At 43.1% G+C, this 22714-nt stretch overlaps 1 protein-coding gene across 2 annotated transcripts in view; it reads right to left on the reverse strand.

The window, feature by feature from the left end:
• Positions 1-22714, reverse strand: part of vps8 (VPS8 subunit of CORVET complex) — a 715536-nt gene that overhangs the window by 500674 nt on the left and 192148 nt on the right. For both annotated transcript variants that reach the window (XM_068035875.1, XM_068035876.1), the window contains exons 21-25: positions 12103-12325; positions 10388-10477; positions 9495-9546; positions 6606-6648; positions 5020-5092 (exon numbers count right to left, since the gene is read on the reverse strand). In XM_068035875.1, coding sequence (XP_067891976.1) covers positions 5020-5092; positions 6606-6648; positions 9495-9546; positions 10388-10477; positions 12103-12325 — 481 coding nt within the window. The remainder of the gene's footprint in view (positions 1-5019; positions 5093-6605; positions 6649-9494; positions 9547-10387; positions 10478-12102; positions 12326-22714) is intronic.

Here is a 22714-nt window from a genome sequence, read left to right on the forward strand (position 1 = left end):
TGCTTAATCACAACAATCTTATTAAGTTTAGAGTCTATGGCCATGAAAATTGCTGTGACCTCAGTCTCAAAGGGCACAATTAATGTTGAGTTTGAATCCTGTTTCTTACAAGTATACACACAGCTGGCGCAGGCATGATGGGCCAATTGGGCTCCTTCTGTGCTGAAACATTCTATAATTCCATTTAAAAAGTTAAAAGAATGAATATTCCTAATTTGGCCAGCCAACAAACACTGGGCTCTCAGCAACCTCTTCAGTTAATAATCAATTTCTGCGTTTAAGTGATCAAAACCACCAATGCAGGTAGGATCATCCAATAAATAAACTTTTATTATTATTTCTTGAAAGTAACTGGTAATTGACTATAATGAGTGGTGCCAATGTATGGGTTGAATTTTCTCTGCGGGGGGTGGGGGGGAAAGAGGGTGTGGGCAGGAAATGGAAGTCAGGACTGTTTCCAGGTCCCAAACCCACCACCAGGTAAACAGAAACAAGCCCAGAGTTTCAAGGGGGCAACCGCTTAATTGATATGGAGATGGGTTTGCCTTCCAATTAACGGCCACAGGGGAGGGAACAGAGGCGGATCAACACAAGTGCAGGCCCAATTTAAATTACTGTGACTGCCGTTTGAGTTCTGCGACTGGATAGTAAAGTTATACCCAACCCTCAGGATAGGCCCTTGGTTAGTCACCTTCCAGCAGTCCAGACAGGACTGCTGAGGACCTGTCACCACTGATAAATGCACCCTCCAATGAATTGGAGCAGCTGCAATTGACCATAAAGGACAGAAGTGTTTTATCTCACTCCCTTTTGGCCTTGCAGGAGAAATGGGCACATAATGCCCAAGAGGGGGCCCAAACGGATGCTGCGTACCCTACATCCAAGTTGTCACAGCAATGGAGGGTGCGATGGATATAGCCAGGATGGCTGACCACGAGGAAGTCGGCCATGGGGAGATGGGCACTCATGGTGGAGACAGTCATTACAGAGGGCAATCTGGTCATTCAGTGGGTAGATTGCACTCCATCCCTCTGACAGCATGCTGAACACTGAATTGCATCATGAAGCCTCAGCACTGCAGTGGGTTCTGCTCTCCAAGTCTTGCTCTCCCACTGGTGCAGATATCAACCCAAGGACACCTTCTCCCTCATCATCACTGGGTCGAGATGACCAGCCAAGTTCCGAGGAAGCACCATCACACCTTAGAATCACATGCCCACCAGCACAGATACACTCACCTTGGTGGATCCTCACACACGATTAGATAGGGTGGCACTGGGCAAAGAGCACAGCACTAGAGTGCAGGAGGAGGTGTCAGAGGCAAAGGCAGCTGTGGGCAGTTCCCCTCGAAGGAGGGAGGACAAACACAGCCCTGCTCAGCTGGGCACAGATGCAGGGCTGCGGCGTCACAAGAAAGGAGGCTCTACCTAGACCAGCAGTAGCAGATGTGCTCCCACAGGAGTTCCCTGAGGCAATGCAGGGTCATGAGTAGAAAATGGAGGCGTTCATCCAGTTCATGTGGACCACCATGGCTCAGGGCCTTGAGCGCATAAGCTCCTCCACTGAAAGAGTTTCCAACCTCATGGACAGCCATATGTGGCAGCACTTGAAGTGCATGCAGGAACTGCATACTGACATACATAGGTCGCATGCCACACTATGCAACCTGGACCGGTCAGTGGCACTGGTGGCGCAGTGATGTTTGGAGGGGAGGCTATTTATGCACCAACTAATGCTAGCCCTCCAGTCATCTAGAGCGCCAAGCAAGGGCTGAGAATGACACAGAGGGAGATGAAGGGACCACCCCTCAGGCAGCACCATCATCATCCTCTGCTTCCTTGGTTCTTCTCACTGTGGGAGCATCTGTACAGCACATCCCAGTGACTGAGCTGCCCTGCAATGATTCAGGTACAGCAGCCTCTGGAGAGGCCCCCATGGGCAGCCACACATAAATATCAGCTTAAAGCAGAGACAAGTGCGCAGGCTGTCTCCACCTTCTGAGGCCGCAGGTAAAGGTGGCCAAGCACACAGGCCACCATATCACAGTGAGCAGGTCACTAGGATGTCTTCTTGCTGTAACTGTGCACTCTGTTTTCCTTTCTGAGCACTATGTAAATAATGACACTTGAAGAGGGACATGTAAAGAGGTATGAGGTGGTGAAGGATATCAAGAATTCATCAACGAGGCCGTTCATCCTAGGTCAGAGGGACTCATTTGAAACATTCCTGAATCAGAGGTCCCTGACATTCTTGGCATCCTGACGAGCCCTTTAAATCCCCTTGCAGGAGAGTATTGCAGGATACCATGCAACTAGTCCAGGTACCGGAACCGCACCTTCAGAAGCCCGATGGCCTGCTCAATGGTTGTCCTAGTGAGCAGATGGCTTTGGCTGTAGCTCATCTGTGCCTCTGTCTGGGGCGCTCATAGAGGGGCAAGTAGCCATCTCTTCAAGGGATATCTCCTGTCCCCTAGTATCCATCAATGGACACTGGGGGTTGGATGAAGTGCTGTGGCAGGCTGGACTGCTGGAGAACAAAGGAGTCATGGAAACTGCCGGGAAAGCAAGTGCACACACGGAGGAAGCTCCTCCTGTGGTCACAGACCAGGCGAACGATGAAAGAACAGAAGCCCTTCCTGTTAATGAATCAGACTAGGCAGTCGCTGGGCTGCCATAATGGTCATATGGGTGTAAATCTATGATCCCTGCACCTGGGGGAATTCAGCAATGGCTTCCCTCTGTGCCTGTGAGGCCTCATCTGTCATGAACTGAATGTACTATCCAGCTCTGGCATATAGAGCATCAGTAGCCTGCAAGATGCAGAAGTGTGTAGTTAAGGCAGCCAACATCCCCAGCATATACACCCTACTGAGCCAGCGGCACTTGAGATGGCATAGCCATGTGAGCCGCATGGAAGATGGCAGGATCCCCAAGGACACATTGTACAGCGAGCTCGTCACTGGTATCAGACCCACTGGCCGCCCATGTCTCTGCTTTAAAGACGTCTGCAAATGCGACATTAAGTCCTGTGACACTGACCACAAGTCGAGGGAGTCAGTTGCCAGTGATCGCCAGAGCTGGCGGACAGCCATAAAGGCAGGGCTAAAGAGTGGCGAGTCGAAGAGACTTCGCTGTTGGCAGGAAAACAGAAGCGCAAGGAGAGAGCCAACTGTGTAACAGCCCCGACAACCAATTTTATCTGCAGCGCCTGTGGAAGAGTCTGTCACTCTAGATTTGGCCTTTATAGCCACTCCAGGCGCTGCTTCACAAACCACTAACCACCTCTAGGCGCTTACCCATTGTCTCTCAAGACAAGGAGGCCAAAGAAGAAGAAGAACCTGCGACATGCAGAAGTGTGCAGCTGTCTGCAGGTTGCCACGAAGGTTCGCAGCTGATCCTTGGAAGGAGCCAGCAGCAAAGAAGTTCAAGGCCACAGTGACTTTTACAGCTACTGGCAGGGTACTGGCAGTGCTGTGAGATGTGGGGTCTTCAGTGATGAGGGCATAGATGTTTGTGACCATCTACCTGAAGAGTCACAGTCTCCTGCAGCATTGGTTCTTGGTCATCTCCAGGTAGCTCCCTCTTCAGCGGCAGATCCTGTGCTGAAATTATGACCTCCGTTTCCTTCCTGCCCCGCGTCCTTCTCCCCTGCTTTGCCCTTCCTGAACAGGATTTTTCCCCTCATCACCACTGGCCCCAAAATCTGACAGACATGCCCCCATTACCAGCTGCTGCCTTCCTTGTGTTCAGGTTGCCACCTAATTGTCCTTGGCAGCCTTGCCCCCTGCTCTTATGACCCCCGCGATGCCAGGAGGGTGACAACCCCCTGCACAGCCTGAGTGCTGACTGCCCATTCTACCCACCACCTGCGCTGTGCCAATTCAACCTGTCTGTCAATAGCCAAGTCCCCTCTGCACCGTTCGCCCTTCTATGGGCCCCAGCTAATTCCCTAGCGCAGCCATGACTAGCTTCCTGCTATGTACCACCCCCCACCTCCCCCCCCCCATTCACCTGGTCTGTCCCAGACAGTGCATACAACTCGTGTGCCCCTGTAAAAATCACAACAGCCACCATTAAAGAGTTCCCAATGAGCTCCTTAAACCGGCTTAATTGGCCTTAATCAGCGATCGGGCAGGATCGCAATGTCACCCTCCACCCCGCCTTGTTCAATATGGCTGGAGCTGGTATTTTGGACCCCCAGCCACCTCCATTCCCGCCTCTAGCGGGACCCAAAACTCTTGCCCTATGTTTCTGAAAATGGAAGAGAGACAGTTTCCAAAATCAAGAGGAAAGTGTGTGATCCACAATGTGGCCCATAGCACCGGCTTGCAATGGGTGTTGAGGATGAAACCATCTTTAATTTTTTGTGTCATTTGGGCACATCTGCCCTTTACCCCAATGGAGCTGGGGACCAATGTCCACCCCGATGCCAATCCCTACAATCCCAGGAACGTACATTCAATGCTAGCAGATCTTCACTGGCTTCTGACACCTGATAATGTGGCCCTGGGCACCCAACAAGTCATGAGGTACAAGTTTAGAATACAAATAAATTATTGAAATTCATGACCCTACATAATCCAGTCAGGTTAGTCCATTTGTGCGTGGTCACATCCAGTGCCTGGCAGAACAAAGTGCCTGGATTGCTCCATCAAGTTTGAGTCCCTGGTCTCGGCCATACCATTACAGGGAGGTGCTCAGTACAGGACAGGCACCTCCTCAAATGGAAGCAAAGAGAGGGAAAATGCACCTTCTGAAATTAGCCACCAGAGCATCAGCAAAGGCCAGGGACCTTTCCAGGCAATTTCCCAAACCTCTAAATTGCAGATGTTATACAAACTAGGTAAAAGGTAGAAAACTAAATGGTGGAGGAGGAGGTGGGAGGAGGGGTGGGAACTTGGATTAAGTGATGTCAATATTGAAGAGCAAATGCCTGAAATAAGGCTTTGTACATGACCTAAAATGTAGGGATAACCTTCCTAATATATGACAATGATTGTTCGCTGAAAAATTGACTCACCTGATGTTTCACCAATGGGACAAGGTCCTCTGAAATATCACCTAGAGGGTAGGCTCGTCCAGCCAGGCAACAGCTGAAAAAGGAAAATAAGCTCGAGTATTCTAGTTATGGAGCTTATTGAGACAGGTTTTTTTTGAGGTAGAGCAATTTTATATTACTGGTTAATAGCAATAACTTTACAGATTTCTTAACATTTAAAAAAAGACTCTTAAAAGCCAGCAGCAGTGCAGCTACCAGTAAAATTAATAACAACATAATTAGCTCCTGGAAGTCAGTCATCACAATCATTTCCTGTTCTGACTAGACTTGGCCTGGATTCTCAAGGAATTGAAAATTAATCCCATAGCAAGCAACCCTGGAGAAAATCATAGCTGCATTAAAAACAATTATAATGTTTTTATTCACTTTCTTTGCACATTTCCATTTATTAGTTGGAAAAACATTTGAGATGGGGAAAAAAAGGCTCTTTGACTGACAAGCAAGTATCAGCCAGTTGGCAAATGGAGAATCTGTTTGCTTTCCAATTGGTGTGAGAAGATGGTGTGTTGTGAGGACACATCGAACAATCAATGGCAGGAGCACGAGTCAGTGAAGGCAGGAGGCCAATTGATGAAACCTCCAGGAATACATTCAACCAGAATTGGCAACCCTAGTTCTGACCCAAAGCAGAAAAGGGACAGCACTACAAGGTAACTTCAATGATTGTGTGCTTCTAATGCGGCGCCTTACCAGTTGGGAATGCAGGTAAGAGAGTGGGAGCCCCGTTTGGAGAATAAGTGCATCAGTAGTTAATCTGCAACCTCTTATTAAACATGGTGTCTTGCTGGGAGTTCAGGATCACTGGATTTACTTTTACATTTTATTTTTTCTTCCTGCAAATTCAGTTTACTTAAGGGGGTTCAAAATTGTCCTTGCACCAACTGCATTCCCAGTTATCTCACTAATCAGTTAGTTGAAGAAGCTGTAAAGTGCTCATCTAAATAAATATATCTGAATAAGTTTGTTATTCAATTTTAACACATTACTCAGGTATAATGAAGATATAATTTTAACTGATTAGTTCTCAAAAGCACCTATCTGTAAGATTATGAAAGCCAAATGATTATTGTAAACAAAAATACTTCAGAAATAAGTCAGAAATTATTATACAACTGGATTTTAATTCATGACTATGAACTTCAAAGTCTCAGGATTCCCAAAGGAACCGAATATAATACAATGTTCCTTTTACTGTCTCAAGAGTTCTAGTGGTACCTCATCACTGCGGAATACATTTTTCTTTTAAATGTGTGGGGGAAAAAAAAAAATCAATAAAATAAGTGTGATTTGCAAACTATTTCCTAGCCCCGAGATCCCCAATCCTCGACTCAAGTCCACAGACGCTAAAAGCAATCACACCGACACCCTCACTCGCAACAGATCCCGGAAGATACTGGGGAACTTTGCTTTTCAATGTTCAGAAAGTAATACTGTTGGTTGATGAAACAGTGGTCAGTTAACTGCTAAAAAAAAATACTCAAGTCTGAAACTGACAGTCTTATTCTGCGTTAATCCTTCGATGATCCAATCCATAAAACAGAACTTACCTTATGTATACCAGTAATTTATTACCCATGATCACTTGTTCATCTGTAAACAACAAAACTCTATTTAATTTCTTAATCCATACAAAATAAACCTATTTTAAACACACATTTTATCAACTCAAATGTGTTGGTTAGGAACGGCTTTACACAACACAATTGAGTATAAACATTGTACACCAGAGTGGCACAACGTGTTATTTGCCAATAATTTCCCATTTGCTGAACTCTACACCTCCTGTGCCAGCACAGCTGGTCCAAGCAAAGATCATGCACACTAGGGGCAGGTCATCTACCTGCTCTCTTGGCCCACATGCTGCATGCTGACCAGGGACCTAAAGGGGAAAACACAATGAATAAAGGAACAGTATTTCATTCAGCAGCCCCCATCATAAATGTTCAATAACTGAACTGACAGCAGAGTCCAACAACAATTGGATGGTAAGAGGATTACTGCATGAATTAAGTATTGACAGTGCTAAGTGCATTACATCATGGCTCTATTTTATTTAGAAGGTGTCAATTAATATCAGTATTGTAAGTATTTAAGCATAGCATCATCGTCAGAATTGTCTTTTTGTATCGTGAATACTTAACAAGAAATGGTTTGGTGATGATAATTGCTATATCGTGTTGCTGACTTTAGAGTGCATACAGACCCACTGCTATCTTCTGGATGGTAGACATAAAAGATCCCATGGCACTAATCAAAGTAAAGCAGAGCAGTTCTCCCAGTTTCCGGGACAACATTAGGATTTGGAATGCGCTGCCTGATTAGGTGGTGGATACAGATTCAACAGTACAGAATTCAAAAGGGAATTGGATAAATACTTGGAGGAAAAATTGCAGGGATATGGGGAAATTAAAGGGGAGTGGCACAGAGTGAATGCAAATTTGATTCACTAAAGTGAATTCTCTGGTAAGTCTTTGAATGATGACAAAGTCTTTCCCATAAGAATCTCCTAGAGGTAGTGCAGGGCATGGAATGTACAGCCTAGGATATGGTCAGTGACAGAGTGTTGCAGCAGTAAAAGGTACAACAAATGGATAAGAAGTCATCCTGATTCGTCATATTTATTACAATACCACATGAAGTCAGGGCTCAATGCTCACTGTTCACTGTTGCTGCATTCCCAGGTTAGGGCAAGATACTCAGCCGGTGTCATCACACTTAGTTTCAGAGGTAGTCTATCTGGCATAGTTGTTTTCTGTATTGAAATCTGGTTGGTCCAGAGACAACCAATTAGAAAACAAATAGGAATTTTGGATTGATGCAGATACAAATCCCATATCAATCTGAACTTATAAGATAGACATTTTGGGATGAGGAATTTAAGTTTGTTGGGAAGTAGATCAGTCCCCACAAGCCAGCAGTAAATATTCATCCTACATCAACTCTATTTAAGGCCCTTATTCCTCAGAAAAGGATAATTTCCAACAGGAAGGACTGCCGTAAATAAAACCAAAGTTAGATCATAAAGTTTGGGAAGGAAGACTTGTCTTGATGTTGTAATATCAGACATCTCCAATATCTCCAGAATTGAAATGAAACTCTAGCAGTCCAAACAACTACAGTATGTGATATCCTGCTCTGCCAGGCATAGCAAAATGGATTACGTAGGAACTAAGTTGGTACCTACACAGAATTTTGAAAAAAAACAATAATTTTCACACACATAGTCTATGCTTGGCAATTCAAAGTTGCTTTTTATCATTTAAAAATGCAATTACCCAATAATTTGAACGAAGCAACAAAAGAAAATGGAAATTTACTGCTTAAACAAAATCAGATAACGTCAATTCAGCAATTTTGCATTAAAAGACCAGAGTGTATCCAGAGAAATAACAAACATATAGGTGAATGACAAGATTTGGAATTGCGGTATTCTTTCATGTTTTAGAATTTGGTGACTACAGTTGCACATGGGTATGAGGAACAATGGATTTCCTATGGGAAAAAATAAAAACTTTTTTTTTATTCTTTCATGGGATGTGGGCACCGCTGGCTAGGTCAGCATTTATTGCCCATTCCTAATTGCCCTTGACAACTGAGTGACTGGCTAGGCCATTTCAGAGGGCAGTGAAGAGTCAACCACATTGCTATAGGTCTGGAGTTACATGTAGGCCAGACCAGGTAAGGACGGCAGATTTCCTTCTCTAAAGGACATTAGTGAACCAGATCAGTTTTTACAACTATCAATGACAGCTTCATGGCACTATTACTGAGAGTAGCTTTCAATTCCAGATTTGTATTAATTAATTGAATTTAAATTTCACCAGCTGCCGTGGTGGAATTTGAACTGGTGTCCCCATGACATTAGCTTGGGCCTCTGCACTACTAGTTGAGTGACATTACTACATCACTACCATCTCCCCACCAAATATAACTCAGTCAGAAGAGTGATTAAGTGAGAAAGTAGAATGGACAAAAAAAGGGAGATAAGAGAGAAGGAAAGAACACACAATGATCCAGATGAACAAATGCAAGAAGGTCAAAAGGAATATTCAACAGAATGATAAGGTCTCAACTGTACAACCTGAACACAGAGAAATTCAAAGCAGAGCTCCTATTGACTCATTTCACAGTAGTATTGACAGAAGCCTGAGAGCAAGTTTATGCAGGGATAAAGATGTAGAAAAGGCAGAAAAATTCCTTTAAAAAGCTTGAACCTCTAAAGACAAACTGAAGAGATATACAAGGTTATGTGTAGTTTGATATAATGGAACAGAAGACAGAATGCTATTAAAACAGGAACATACTGAACGTGTACAATATGGTGCATGATTCAACAGTTACTGCACTATCAACTAAACCAAATGAAAAATATGATTTTGCACTTGCACATTCAACGGCTAAAGTGAAGCAGCTTGTGAAAAGCAGTAAGTTTATACCTGAGAGGGATTTGCCAGCTCGGAGAAGAGGACCAATAACCTGGAACAATTTCTGAAAGTATGAGGTTTCATAGAGATCAATACTGTCCAGCAGAAATAAGCTATTCATGGTATAAATTGGTTACTTAATGAATTAGTGGGGAAAGAAAGACATTAGTATCTTGCATGCTTCATAGTAGAGAACATCCCAAATCACCAGAGATTAATAAATACATTTGTCCACAAGTAACACAAGTAGTGTAAAAATAAAAATAAATGTCCAAGAATCTTTAAAACCAGTAAGGTATCTATTTTAATTTTATTAATATCAGCCCCATCCATAGCCAGCTAATCATCAGTAACATAGCCTGCTCTAGCAGCCCATACCCATTTAACAGATTTTCTCTATGTATATATGCTAACAAGCTGAAGCAGGCTCAGGACCCAATGGTCGAATAGATACACAGTCTAGAGCATAAAACAAGTGAAGTTTATTCACTCATGGCAGTTGCATCTTTAGGTGCAGCGATGATCTAGATGCAGGGATGATTTGCCAGCCCACACCTTCTCACTTTCAGTTCCTTCCTCTCCATCCTCCTCTCCCCAACTGAACTTTTATCCTTTTTAGCTGGAAGTCGTTTCTGATTGAAGGCAATTGAGGTCAACAATTTCTTCAAACTACACTGCCTTTCCTTCGACTTTGTCTTTTTATATAAACTTCTTAAAGTTGTGCTTCATTCGCAGATACAGAGCTCTCAAGACATTTTGATTATTCCTGCTCTCATTCTTTTGGGCACCAAATGAAATGCAGTCTTATGGCTTAATCAGAGGCTAAGAGGATACTAATGTCTTCACTCCAGATTTCCTGATGCTTCTTTATGAGACTGTTGCCCAGAAGGTTTCTAGTTTCTTACCTCCATTGGAGTGATGTAGTCATTCATTCCTCTGTTATACACATAGATCATGGCATCATATAGACAGTGTTCCCAGCACATATGGACCACCTACAACATAGGCAGACAGAAACCATACTTGGTTATAAGATTCAAAGCATCACTGCAGGACTGGCTTCACATCAACCCAAACACAAACCAGCACATTATTTACTATATTGAGGACTGAAGAGAAAACACTCACATAAAAGAATAGCAAACTAAAACATAATTTCAATATCAATTGTTTGGAGATTCCAATCACAATTTTCATATAATCAAAAAATTACTAACACGATGCTGTGAATAAAAAATGTATTTCACGAGTCATATACTTTCCTAATTCACACTCTCAATACTCGGGGGCCAAATCTAAATCTACCCACCCAGTGGAAACCAGCAGGCGTACAGTTAAAAACTAGCCAGTGACTTATTTGCTCCGATCCCGCACATTTCCAATCATTGTGATTATTAATCGACAGGATTTTGCAGGTGGATGAGACGCTGCCTAAAGCAGACAGGAGGCTCATAATCTACGACAAGTGGGGTCCCGTTACATTAACATGACATCTATGCACCTTTAACTAGGGCATGAGCACACCTGTACCAATGCAAGATTAATTCAACTCACAATCAGTATGTGAACATGGTCTGGAATTGCCTCCTGACTTTGAGCGAGGGAAAGGGTTTGGTTTCCAAATAATGCTCTCCCCAGCAATGCAGCTGAGATCAGAATTATAAACCAACATTAAGAATTTGCATTTATATAGTGCCCATAACATCCCAAAGGATTATTTTTGAAGTGCAGTCATATCTTGGCAAAGTGGTAACTAATTCGTGTACAGCAAGATCTCACAAGCAGAAAATGAATTAATGATTAAATCATCTGTTTTTGGTGGTACTGGTTAGTGGAATAATGTTGGTCAGAATACCAAAAGAAGCCTCTGCTGATCTTTGAATAGTGCCACTGGATCATTTACAAATCCTGAGCAGGCAGATGAGGCCTCGATTTAACATTATATCTAAAAGACACCACCTCCAACAATGCAGCACTCCTTTAATTCCTTTATTTGTTCAGCTCAATGCATGACAGGGCACTATTTTTAAATCCAAGCAGCCTTTATGAAAATTCAAACAATAGCAGCCAGTTAAAGGATGTAGAAGTGGTTAGATCTGTTTAATGAGTTACGTTAATAGAACATACTCAAACTGATTGGAACTGTTATGGCCAAAGACAAGATCCACTAGCTAGCTCTAGAAATCTGAAAAGATTACAAAAATAAAAGCATTAACATAAAGGCTTTATGTAAAAGTGCTCAATATTAGATTACAACTCATTATTTTTACACGAGTTAAAGAACAGACTTTCTACTATAAATATATAACTACTCTATCTCTGTTACGTTACTTCTTTGATCACTTATTATGAAGTTAAAGCAAGGCCTTGTGATGCTCCCTTACTTTTGAAGACTACAGAAAGATCGTGTGACAGCATAGAATTAAGTCCAGTAGCTTAATAAAAAATTAGGGGAAAGGCACTGTTCATTATTCCAGGCACAATACTGAAAGCTTACCAAGAGCCTAAGGCTAGGATAGAAGAGGACTTCCCATAAAGCGATCCAATATACAAGGGACAAAATCATCTAGATAACGAAAGGCAAAAAAGACTCAAAGACCGAACCACGTGTACTGCTCACCTGTTGAATGTCCAAGCTAGTGATGTCCATATGTACTATGCATGCTTCAATGTTCTCCATCATGTCCCTGTCCTGAAAGTGGATGAGCAGATCCTTCATTACCTGTGGTGTGATGCTCGTTAGCTTGTCATTCAAAATATAGGGTTCCAGGCATTCGAGAAACACTCCCTTTGCCACTGAGATCTCACTCAGTTTATTATAGATCTGACCAAATAGAAGATCTCTGCATCAAAAGAAAAAAGTGCATTTTATTATACAAACTGCTTTTTTATAATTCTATAACAACCATGAGTCAAAAGCAGTTTTAGAAGCAGTCACATATCTGGAGTGAGATGAAACTTCAATCTCAAACAAAAGAATTTAATGAAAAAAATACTGAAAGGGAACAATTGCTCAGGAAAATTAAGATTTAGAATTTCAAGCTATATAATCTTGGGTGTCTTTTTTTTTTAAGATAAAATTCATTGCCTGATTGACAATTTATCTATTACTGGATTAACCTGTGCTCACTTTAAATTAACAATTAGTTGTTATATTGTGTACAAGCAGCAGACCCTTCCCTTTTGGGTGAGATCTGCCATAAATATAAAAGGGAATCTAAATTGGTTGGATAAACAAGTGTAGAATAAATGAATATCAGAGTTTAGCTCATGTTAACTATAACTTGTATTTGTAGAGCACCTTTAACATAAATATCCCACACGAGAGTGTAGAATTATTGTTGGCCATATTAGCAGACAAACATCTAATGTGCTCGCAAGACATTTCTTAGACCATTACTTTAGTAATGGCATGAACAACTTGCATTTGTACAGTCTTTGACTTGTACACCACTTCATTACATTTTGCAAAGGTGGAATGAATATCAAACAGAAGTAGGAGGAATAATAGGGGAGTTTTTAAAAAGTGCAGTAGTTGCTTTTAAGGAGGTTTTTGAAAGTTGGAGAGAGGTAGTAGAGTGGTTTAGCAAAAGAATTCCAGATATAAGGCTCACACAGCTTAAGCCTTCACCGCCAATGGTAGAACAGATCGAGGGATATTACAGAAAATGCCAGAATCAGAATACAGAGTATGCTGCAGCTGGAGGGTTTGTTAAAGAACAAGGAGATTTTGAATTCAATTGGGTGGGAAACTGGGAGCCAATGAACATGTCCAAGAGTGGCACTGGAACCAGATTTACTGCGGATATGAGTTTTGTACAAGTTACAGCTTACTTAGAGTGGAGCATGAAAGGCCAGCTAGGAAAACATCAAAGAAGTTGAGCCTGCAACAGAAAGTATGGATGAGAGATTCAGCTGAGGTGAAGTAAGGGCAGAGGCAGGCAATATTGCAGAAATGGAAATAGGGGTGTTGGTGATGGCATGGGAAAAGGGATATGGTGTCTCAGCTCAGCTCACAGGCAAAAAGGACCCAGCTTGAGGAAATAGCCAGAGGATGGGACAGAGTTTGGAAGTAGAGTGTAGAGTTTTTGGCAGAAGTCACAAAGATGAGGAAGACATTCCAAAGTGCTAAGCAGCCAATGAAGTACTTACAAAGTGTAGTTACTGTTGTAATGTAGGAAACATGGCAGCCAATTTGCGCACAGAAAGCCACCACAAATAGCAATGTGATCACGTCAAGTTGTCTATTTTAGTGATGTCAGTTGCAGGACAATGAGTCAAGACACCAGGGAAAACTCCCCTGCTGATCTTTGAAATAGTGCCATGGGGTCTTTTTAAATTTTGATTTAACGGCTTTGGTTAACATCTTCTCTGAAGGATGGCACCTCTGGCAGTGTGATACTCCCTCAGTAGTGGAGTGTCAGCCTAGATTATGTACTTAAATCTCTGGAGTGGGAGTCAAACCCACAATGTTCTGACTCAGAGGCAAAAGTGCTACCCACTGAGCCATGTCTGGCATCTGAAGCTGACGCCTTGCATACAAACGACATCAATGGGCAGCTTGCAGACAAAAAATAACAATTCGAGGGTTCAACATTGGAGCACTTCAGAGATGATTATTCAGGGTGGAAACAGATGGCACTACAGGAAATGCGCTGGCTACATTGGTGTATATCGGAGGGGAACCAATTAAGGGCCGTGTCATGGAAATAGACCATCAGAAGGCATGGTGCAAGAGGATAACATAACCAACAGTCTACACAAGGCAAAGTGGTCAAAGAGAACAATACCACAGATTAATACTTGAATTAAAACAGCAGACAGAGGAATGTCATGTGTATTAGTCAAATTTTCATCCATGAATATCACGAACAGTAATTGCTAGACTTTTATTTTTAAAACAAACCTTCTCAACTTGTTCAGTTACCTTCAAAAATTGTGCATGTGCACCCCGAGGTAGTTCTGTTCCTGCATTCCCATTAAAATGTACCATTTAATTTATATTGTGTCTCATTTTTCCAACCAAAATCCAGCACCTTACACTTCTCGGAATTAAATTCATCTTCACAATGTCTGTTACTATTCTTCTCAGTTTACTACATTACTGAGTTTAATGTCATCCGTAAATTTTGAAATAATGCCTTGTATAACCAAGTCCAGGTAAGTAATATATATCAAAAAGAGCAATGGTCCTAATACTGACCCCTGGGGAACACCACTGTATACCTCTCTCCAGTCTGAAAAACAGCCATTCACCAATACTCTCAGCTTTCTGTCCTTCAGTCAATTTAGTAAGTACATTGCCACTGTCCCTTTTATCCCACATGCTTTAATTTTGCTAATAAGTCTATCAAGTGATATTTTAGTTAATGCCTTTTCAAAATCCATACACACAGCATTAACCACACCACCCTCAACAACCTGCTCCATCACTTCAAGAATTCAATCAAGTCAGTCAAACACAAGCTGTCTTTAACAAATCCTAGTTGAATTTCATTATTAGTCTATTTTTTCCAAATGGCAATTAATTTTGTCCTGGATTATTGTTTCTAAAAGATTCCCCGTCACCAACATTAGCTGGGTTTATCCCTCTTCCCTTTTTTGAACAGAGGTGTAATATTTGCAATGTTCCAGTCCTCAGGCACATGTCCCATATCCAAGGAGGATTAGAAGATTATGGCTAAAGCCTCTACAATTACCACCCTTACTTTCTTCAGCAAACTAGGATACATCCCATCCAGACTGGGTGACTTTCTACCTTTGGAGTACTAATTACCTCCTCTTTATCTATTTTCATCCTATCCAATAACGCTACTGTCTCTTTTACTGCTACAGTGACAACATCCTCTTCTCTAGTGAAGAGCAATGAGAGGTATTCACTTAGTCCCTCTGCCTCCCCACAAGAGGAACACTTTGATCCTTAATGGGACCTACCTTTCCTTTAACTACCCTTCAAGTATTCTTGTTTACTAAAGACTTTTGGGTTCCCTTTTATGTTACCGGCTGGTCTATTATCTCTTTGTCCCTCTTATTTCCATTTTCAGATCTCTTCTGTATTTTATGTATTTAGTCTGTGTTTCTACTGTATTATGAATCTTACAATTGTCATAAATCTCCTTTACCGGTTAAATTTTAACTTCTATACCTTTTGTCATCCAGGGACCTTTAGCTTTGATGTTCTTGCTTTCCCCCCTTGTGGGACTACGTCTACCCAAACTATCTCCTTTTTTTTTATTTATTCGTTCGAGGGATTTGGATGTTGCTTGCAAGGCCAGCATTTATTGTCCACCCCTAATTGCCCTGGAGAAGGTGGTGGTGAGCTGACTTCTTGAACCGCTGCAGTCCTTGGGGTGTAGATACACCCACAGTGCTGTTAGGAAGGGAGTTCCAGGATTTTGACCCAGCGACAGTGAAGGAACAGCGATATAGTTCCAAGTCAGGCATTGTGTGTGGCTTTGAGGGGAACTTGCAGGTGGTGGTGTTCTCATGCATCTGGTTTTTCCAGGTGGTAGCGGTTGCGGGTTTGGAAGGTGCTGTCAAAAGAGTTTTGGTGAGTTGCAGCAGTGCATCCTGTAGATGGTACACACTGCTGCAACTGTGCATCAGTGGTGGAGGGAGTAAATGTTGAAGGTGGGGTGCGAATCAAGCAGTCTGCTTTGTCCTGGATGGGGTCGAGCTTCTTGAGTGTTGCTGGAGCTGCATCCATCCAGGCACGTGGAGAGTATTCCATCACACTCCTGACTTGTGCCTTGTAGATGATGGACAGGCATTGGGGAGGCAGGAGGTGAGTTACTTGCTGCAGAATTCCCAGTCTCTGACCTGCTCTTGTAGCTACGGCATTTACGTGGCTGGTCCTGTTCAGTTTCTGGTCAATGGTGACCCCCAAGATGTTGATAGTGGGGGATTCAGCAATGGTAATGCCATTGAACGTCAAGGGAAGATGGTTAGATTCTCTCTTGTTGGAGATCGTAATTGCCTGCCACTTGGGTTGCGCAAATGTTACTTGCTACTTATCAGCCCAAGCCTAGATGCTGTCAAGGTCTTGCTGCATATGGACACACGCTACTTCAGTGTCTGAGGAGTTGCGAATGGTGCTGAACATTGTGCAATCATCAGTGAACATCCCCACCTCTCACCTTATGATGGAGGGAAGGTCATTGATGAAGCAGCTGAAGATGGCTGGGATAGGACACTACCCTGAGGAACTCCTGCAGTAATGTCCTGGGACTGAGATAACTGACCTCCAACAACCATACTCATCTTCCTTTGTGCTAGGTATGACTCCAGCCAACGGAGAGTTTGCCCTCTGATTCCCAGTGACACAAGTTTTGCTAGGGCTCCTTGATGTCATTCTCGGTCAAATGCTCCCTTGATGTCAAGGGCAGTCACTCTCACCTCACCTCTGGAGTTCAGCTCTTTTGTCCATGTTTGGACCAAGGCTATAATGAGGTCAAGAGCTGGTGGCCCTGGTGGAACACAAATTGAGTGTCAGTGAGCAGTTATTGCCGAGCAAGTGCCGCTTGATAGCATTGTCAACAACCCTTTCCATCACTTTGCTGATGATTGGGAGTAGACTGATAGGATAAATCTGACCCAGCCAATTAACGCCCTGCTTTTTATGTACAGGACATACCTGGGCAATGTTCCAGGTTGCTGGGTGGATGCCAGTGTTGTAGCTGTACTGGAACAGCTTGGCTAGTGGTGCGGCAAGTTCTGGGGCACAAGTCTTCAGTACTATTGCCGGAATGTTGTCACGGCCCGTAGCTTTTGCAGTATTCAGTGCCTTCCGCCGTTTCTTGATATCGTGAAGAGAATTGGATTGGCTGAAGACTAGCATCTGTTATGCTGTGGACCTCAGGGGGAGGCCGAGTTGGATCATCCACTCAGCACTTTTGGCTGAAAATGGTTGCAAATGCTTCAGCCTTGTCTTTTGCACCGATGTGCTGGGCTCCCACATCGTTGAGGATGGGGATGTTTGTGGAGCCTTCTCCTCCTGTCAGTTGTTTAATTGTCCACCATCATTCACCACAGGATGTGGCAAGACTGCAGATCTGCTCCTTAGATCTGCTCCTCCTTGAAGGCCTCCTATTCAGTTACTGATCTGCCTACCAATTTTTGATTTCAAGCCACCGGGATCAGATCCCTTTTTAACTCGCTGAAACTAGTCGTCTTCTAGTTAAATATTTTAATGAGATTGTTCCTTGTCCTTTTTCGTAACTGTTCTAAACCTAATGATCACGTTCCCAAAATGCTCCCCCACTGAAGCATCGTCCAATGGCCTCACTTTATTCCCCAGCACTGCTTCCTTCCTCTCTTGTACACATTTTGGAAATTCCTCCCCCACTTTTCCCTTTACACTGTTATTATCCCAGCAAAATTAGACCCCATTATCACTACTCTATAATTCTTGCATCCTCCTGTAATTTGCTTGAATACTTATTCCTCTATCTCCTTCCTTCTACTGAGAGATCTATAGCATACAACCAAAGTGTAATAGCTCTTCTATTGTTCCTTAGTTCTGATCAATCAGATTATGTCTTTGACCCTTCGAGTACATCAACCCTTTCCAGCAGTATAACAATTAGATCAGTATTGCCTCAGCCCCTCCTTTCTTTCTTGAATACCTTGTTGCCAGGAATTTCCCCCCACTGAAGCCACAGTGGGACCCAGAGAAGCATCTTCCTGGTGGTGGCCACTTAATTGGCCACCCTATTAAGTATGGCACCCCCAAAAGCTGCTGGCCAAATTGTAGGGCTGGCAGCTCATCAGCACCACTGCTGGTAGTGGCCATTACTGGGGCTGCACCTATAGAATAAGGGCTCATCGATGGCCGTGCATGATTAACACAGGTAAGTGAGGTCTGGGAACTGGGCCAGGTAGGCAAGCCCCAGCGATCGGATTGGTGGGGGAGGTTGTTGAAGTCAGGCAGCGGCATTTCCGCAGGGAGGGGGGTGGGCCTCCATCGGCCGTGAAGTGTCCAAAAAGGGAGGACGTGCCCCCCACCCCTCCAAATTACAAACGAAGCCTGCTGGGAGGCTGCCAGGATGCACATAAGCACCGCCCCACGCCCCCACCCCTGGCAAAATGCCTGCGGAGGCAGGAAGAGGACGTTAATTGGCCACTTAACTGGCTTAATTGGTCTCCTAGTGGGCAGCACGTCTGCCAGCCTGCCAGCTGCTGGCAAAATGGCATGGTCACAGGAAGACATCAGGAACAGCAGCATTGGGCACACTCCCGACACCTTCCTGTGCTATTCTGCCAGACTGCCTGCCTTCCAGCCCATCGCCAAGGGGCTGGTAAAAATCCTTTCCAATTCTCTGTTATTACCACTATATCGTAGTCCCATGTGGTGACTTGTACTTGCAGCTCACTAACTTTATTTACCAGACTCCATTGTTACGAATGGGTAGGGAATCATAGGGGCGGCTTCGTTTTTTCACACCTCAACTGACTGAAGACAGCGTTTTTATTAGAGATGTGTTTTAACCCTCGAGTGTTTGAATGGTCAATAAACAGACAAAATGACAGGTTTTCTCGTAGATTTAGAGAAAGATAAATGTTTATTAAACAATACTCGAAAATTTTTGCAATATCACCCACTCTCGCGCACATACTGCGCGTACACAAGAAAAGATAGAGAGTAAAAGATAGCATGCATTTAGGTCTGATGGTACAAAACAAATTTCACTGTAAAACCTTGCTTGTTTTCCCAAGAGGAAGATTTAAAAGCCTGCAGGCCTGTTTTTCCTTATTCCTGGTTCACTGAAGTCAGACTTTCGAAAGTTTCAGGTGGATGGGTGCTTTGCTGCAGACTTTTTTGGTTAAATGTCAGTCACAATTCAATGGCAAAAATCCTGTTACAATTTCTCAGGTGGGGATTTTCAAGGTCACCTTTTGTCTCTGCTTCTAGCTAGTGTTCCGGCAGGGTCCTCTTCCTTCTAGCTTTTCACAGAAAATTTCTCTATTTAAAAACTCATCAGAGATTTGGCTTCTGTCATGTGACCCAAGTTTCTCACGAATTGTGTTTTCATAAATGGTGTTTGATGGTGTGGCCATTGTTAGACAATGGTTTAGGATAATGTTCATCTCTGCCATCTTGATAAAGTGGTGTTTTTTTCACTCCTATTATCCTGGGTTGAGTCCAGAGTCTCTATATCTGCAAAGTCATTGTTAGTTCAACTTGTTGAAGAGGGGGTAGCTATTAAATTGAATGGTCCATTTACATTTCCAATGCTTTCTTCAACACTTGACCAGTCATCATGATTTGTTCAGGGGACCAGCAGTTACCATTTATATTGGCAGTACAGGAGGTCACCTGACCTCTTACTCCATCTTGTTTTGCAGCAAAAGGTGTCTGTTTTGAGCTCAATTCATCAGTTTAACTTAGAGTTCATAATTTCTCCTTGCATGAGCGAGACACCATGCATATACATACATGAAATCCAAACTCATTTTTAGCTGCAGCCGTCGAATCCCTTTTTCTGAACTTCCTTTACTCGTGATATTTGTCTCTCCCAATCCTCTGTGCATCTTGTTTCTTCTCTCTAAAATTTCATCCTGGTGCCCATCCCAGTATCAAATTAGTTTAAGCCCTTGCCGCAGTACTGGTTAACCTCCCTGCGAGGAACATGGTCCCAGCTCTGTTGAGGTACAACCTATCCATCTTGTACAGGTCCCTCCTGTCCCTTAACTGGTCCAAATGCCCCAGGAATCTGAAGCCCTCCCTCTAGCCACACATTAACTCGACTTATTGAACTATTTCTTCTTTGAAGTAACGTGTGCTGTGGATAATAGGGAACCGGTAGATGCACTGTACTTAGATTTTCAGAAAGCATTTGATAAGGTGCCACATCAAAGGTTATCATGGAAAATAAAAGTTCATGGTATAGAGGGTAACATATTGGCATGGATAAAAGAAAGTTTCCTGTTAGCTAGCCAGAGAGTATACATAAATGTGTTATTTTCTGGTTGGCAAGATGTAACAACTGGTGTGCCACAGCGATCAGTGCTGGGGTCTCAACATTTTACAAATTATATAAATGACTTGGATAAAGGGATCGAAGGTATGTTTGCTAAATTTGCTAATGACACAAAGATAGGTAGGAAAATAAGTTGTGAAGACATAAGGAGACTACAAAAGGATATAGGTAGGTTAAGTGAGTGGGCAAAGATCTAGCAAATGGAGTAAAATGTGGGAAAAAGTGAAATTGTCCATTTTGGCAGCAAGAATAAAAAAGCATATTATCTAAATGGTGAGAGGTGGCAGAGCTGAGATGCAGAGGGATCTGGATGCGAGTGCACGAGTTGCAAAAAGGTTAGTATGCAGGTTCAGTAAGTAATGTTATTGTTTATTGAGAGGTATTGAATAAAGGTAGGAAGGTTATGCTTCAGTTATATAGAGCATTGGTGAGACCACATCTGGAGTACTACATACAGTATTGGTCTTATTTAAGGAAGAATGTAAATGCATTGGAAGCAGTTCAGAGAAGGTTTGCTAGACTAATACCTGGGTTGTCGTATGAGAAAGGTTGGACAGGCTAGGCTTGTATCCGTTGGTGTTTACAAGAGTAAGAGGCAACATGATTGAAACATAGAAGATGCTGAGGGGTCTCGACAGGGTGGATATGGAAAGGATGTTTCCCCTTGTGAGAGAATCTAGAAATAGGGATTAGTTTAAAAATAAGGGGTCATCCATGTAAGACACAGATGATGAGGAGCAATTGTTTTCTCTGAGGGTCCTGAGTCTTTGAAACTCTCTTCCTCAAAAGGCAGTGGAAGCAGTCTTTAAATATCTTTGAGGCAGAGATGGATAGATTCTTGATAAGCAAGGCGGTGAAAGGTTAGCGGGGGTAGGTGGGAAAGCGGAGTCGAGGATGCAATCAGATCAGCCATGATCTTATTGAATGGCGGAGCAGGCTCGAGGGACCGAGTGGCTTACCCCTGCTCCTAATTCATATGGTCATAGTTCTGTATATTTCTACACTCACTTGCAAATAGCATTGGGAGTAATCCAGAGATTACTGCCTTTGAGGTTCTGTTTGTCAACTTTCTCCTTATCTACTGAAACTCTGATTGCAGGACCTCAATCCTTTTCCTTCTTGTCATTGGTTCCCATGACTTCTGGCTGTTCCCCTTCCCCCTCAAAATGTTCTGCACCCCGTCACTAATGTAGGGAAGGTGACACCCAATTTGTAATCCACAAAAACAATGAGATGACAACCAGATAAACTGTTTTAGTGAACATTGGTTGAGTGATAAATATTGGCCAGGTGGAAGCTCAGAGGAAGAGAATGGAGAGAAAGCGTTTTTGATTATTTTTAATAAAATGCTTTCGAGGGACTGAAATACTACAACAGATTTGAGGTCATACATATGGGAGCAATTTTAAAGATAAGGGGGATGATGTTAACTCACCTATGCAATCGGAGGCAGCCTCACCCAAACCTGGCAAGAGGAGCCCAAGATGCCTGACCAAGATTTTAGAGGGCAAGAGGCACCACGACCAGGCACCCAAACGAATGGATCCCCAGGAAAAGATCAAATGTTTGTGCAGAATTGGTTCAACTTCAGAGCAGGAAGAGAAACTTAGATTTTCTTGTGAGGCCCTAATCAGCACTCCTGCTCCTACTGGCCCTTAAGGAGGTGGAATAAAATTTAAAATGTCTTAATTTGCTGGATGGCTTCTAGCCTGGTATCCAATTGTGGGCAGATTTAGTCTGGCAGGAAAGCCACCAGAGCTTCCTGGCATAGACAGAGAGTTGAGATTGCAGTCAGCCACTGGTGCCTTATCTGAACATTTAGACAAGGAACTTGCCAGCTTTAGGAGGCTGTCCTTGGCACCTACAATTTAAAATTGCAATGAACATGACTGGGGCAGGAGGCTAATGGGTGTGTCTCCCCCTCTTTTTGTTTTAAAAACTGCCACTGGGCAAAGTGAGTTAAAATTCATTCCATGATTACTACAGATTGAACTCTTCATTTCAGGGAACCTTGAGAGGAAAAATCAGAGAGCCATACACAATACTTCATAACAGCTAATGACAGGAGGTTATGTTTTTATTCCTTCCTGTGATGTAAGCGTTGCTGACAAGGCTAGCATTTATTGCCCATCCCTAATTGCCCTTGAGGTGGTGGTGAGCTGCCTTCTTGAATCGCTGCAGTCCGTAAGATGTAGGTACACCCAGATTGCTGTTAGGGTGGGTGTTCCACGATTTTGATCCAGGAATGGTGAT

Source organism: Heterodontus francisci, chromosome 7 (assembly GCF_036365525.1).
Source record: "Heterodontus francisci isolate sHetFra1 chromosome 7, sHetFra1.hap1, whole genome shotgun sequence".
Classification (NCBI taxonomy): domain Eukaryota; kingdom Metazoa; phylum Chordata; class Chondrichthyes; order Heterodontiformes; family Heterodontidae; genus Heterodontus; species Heterodontus francisci.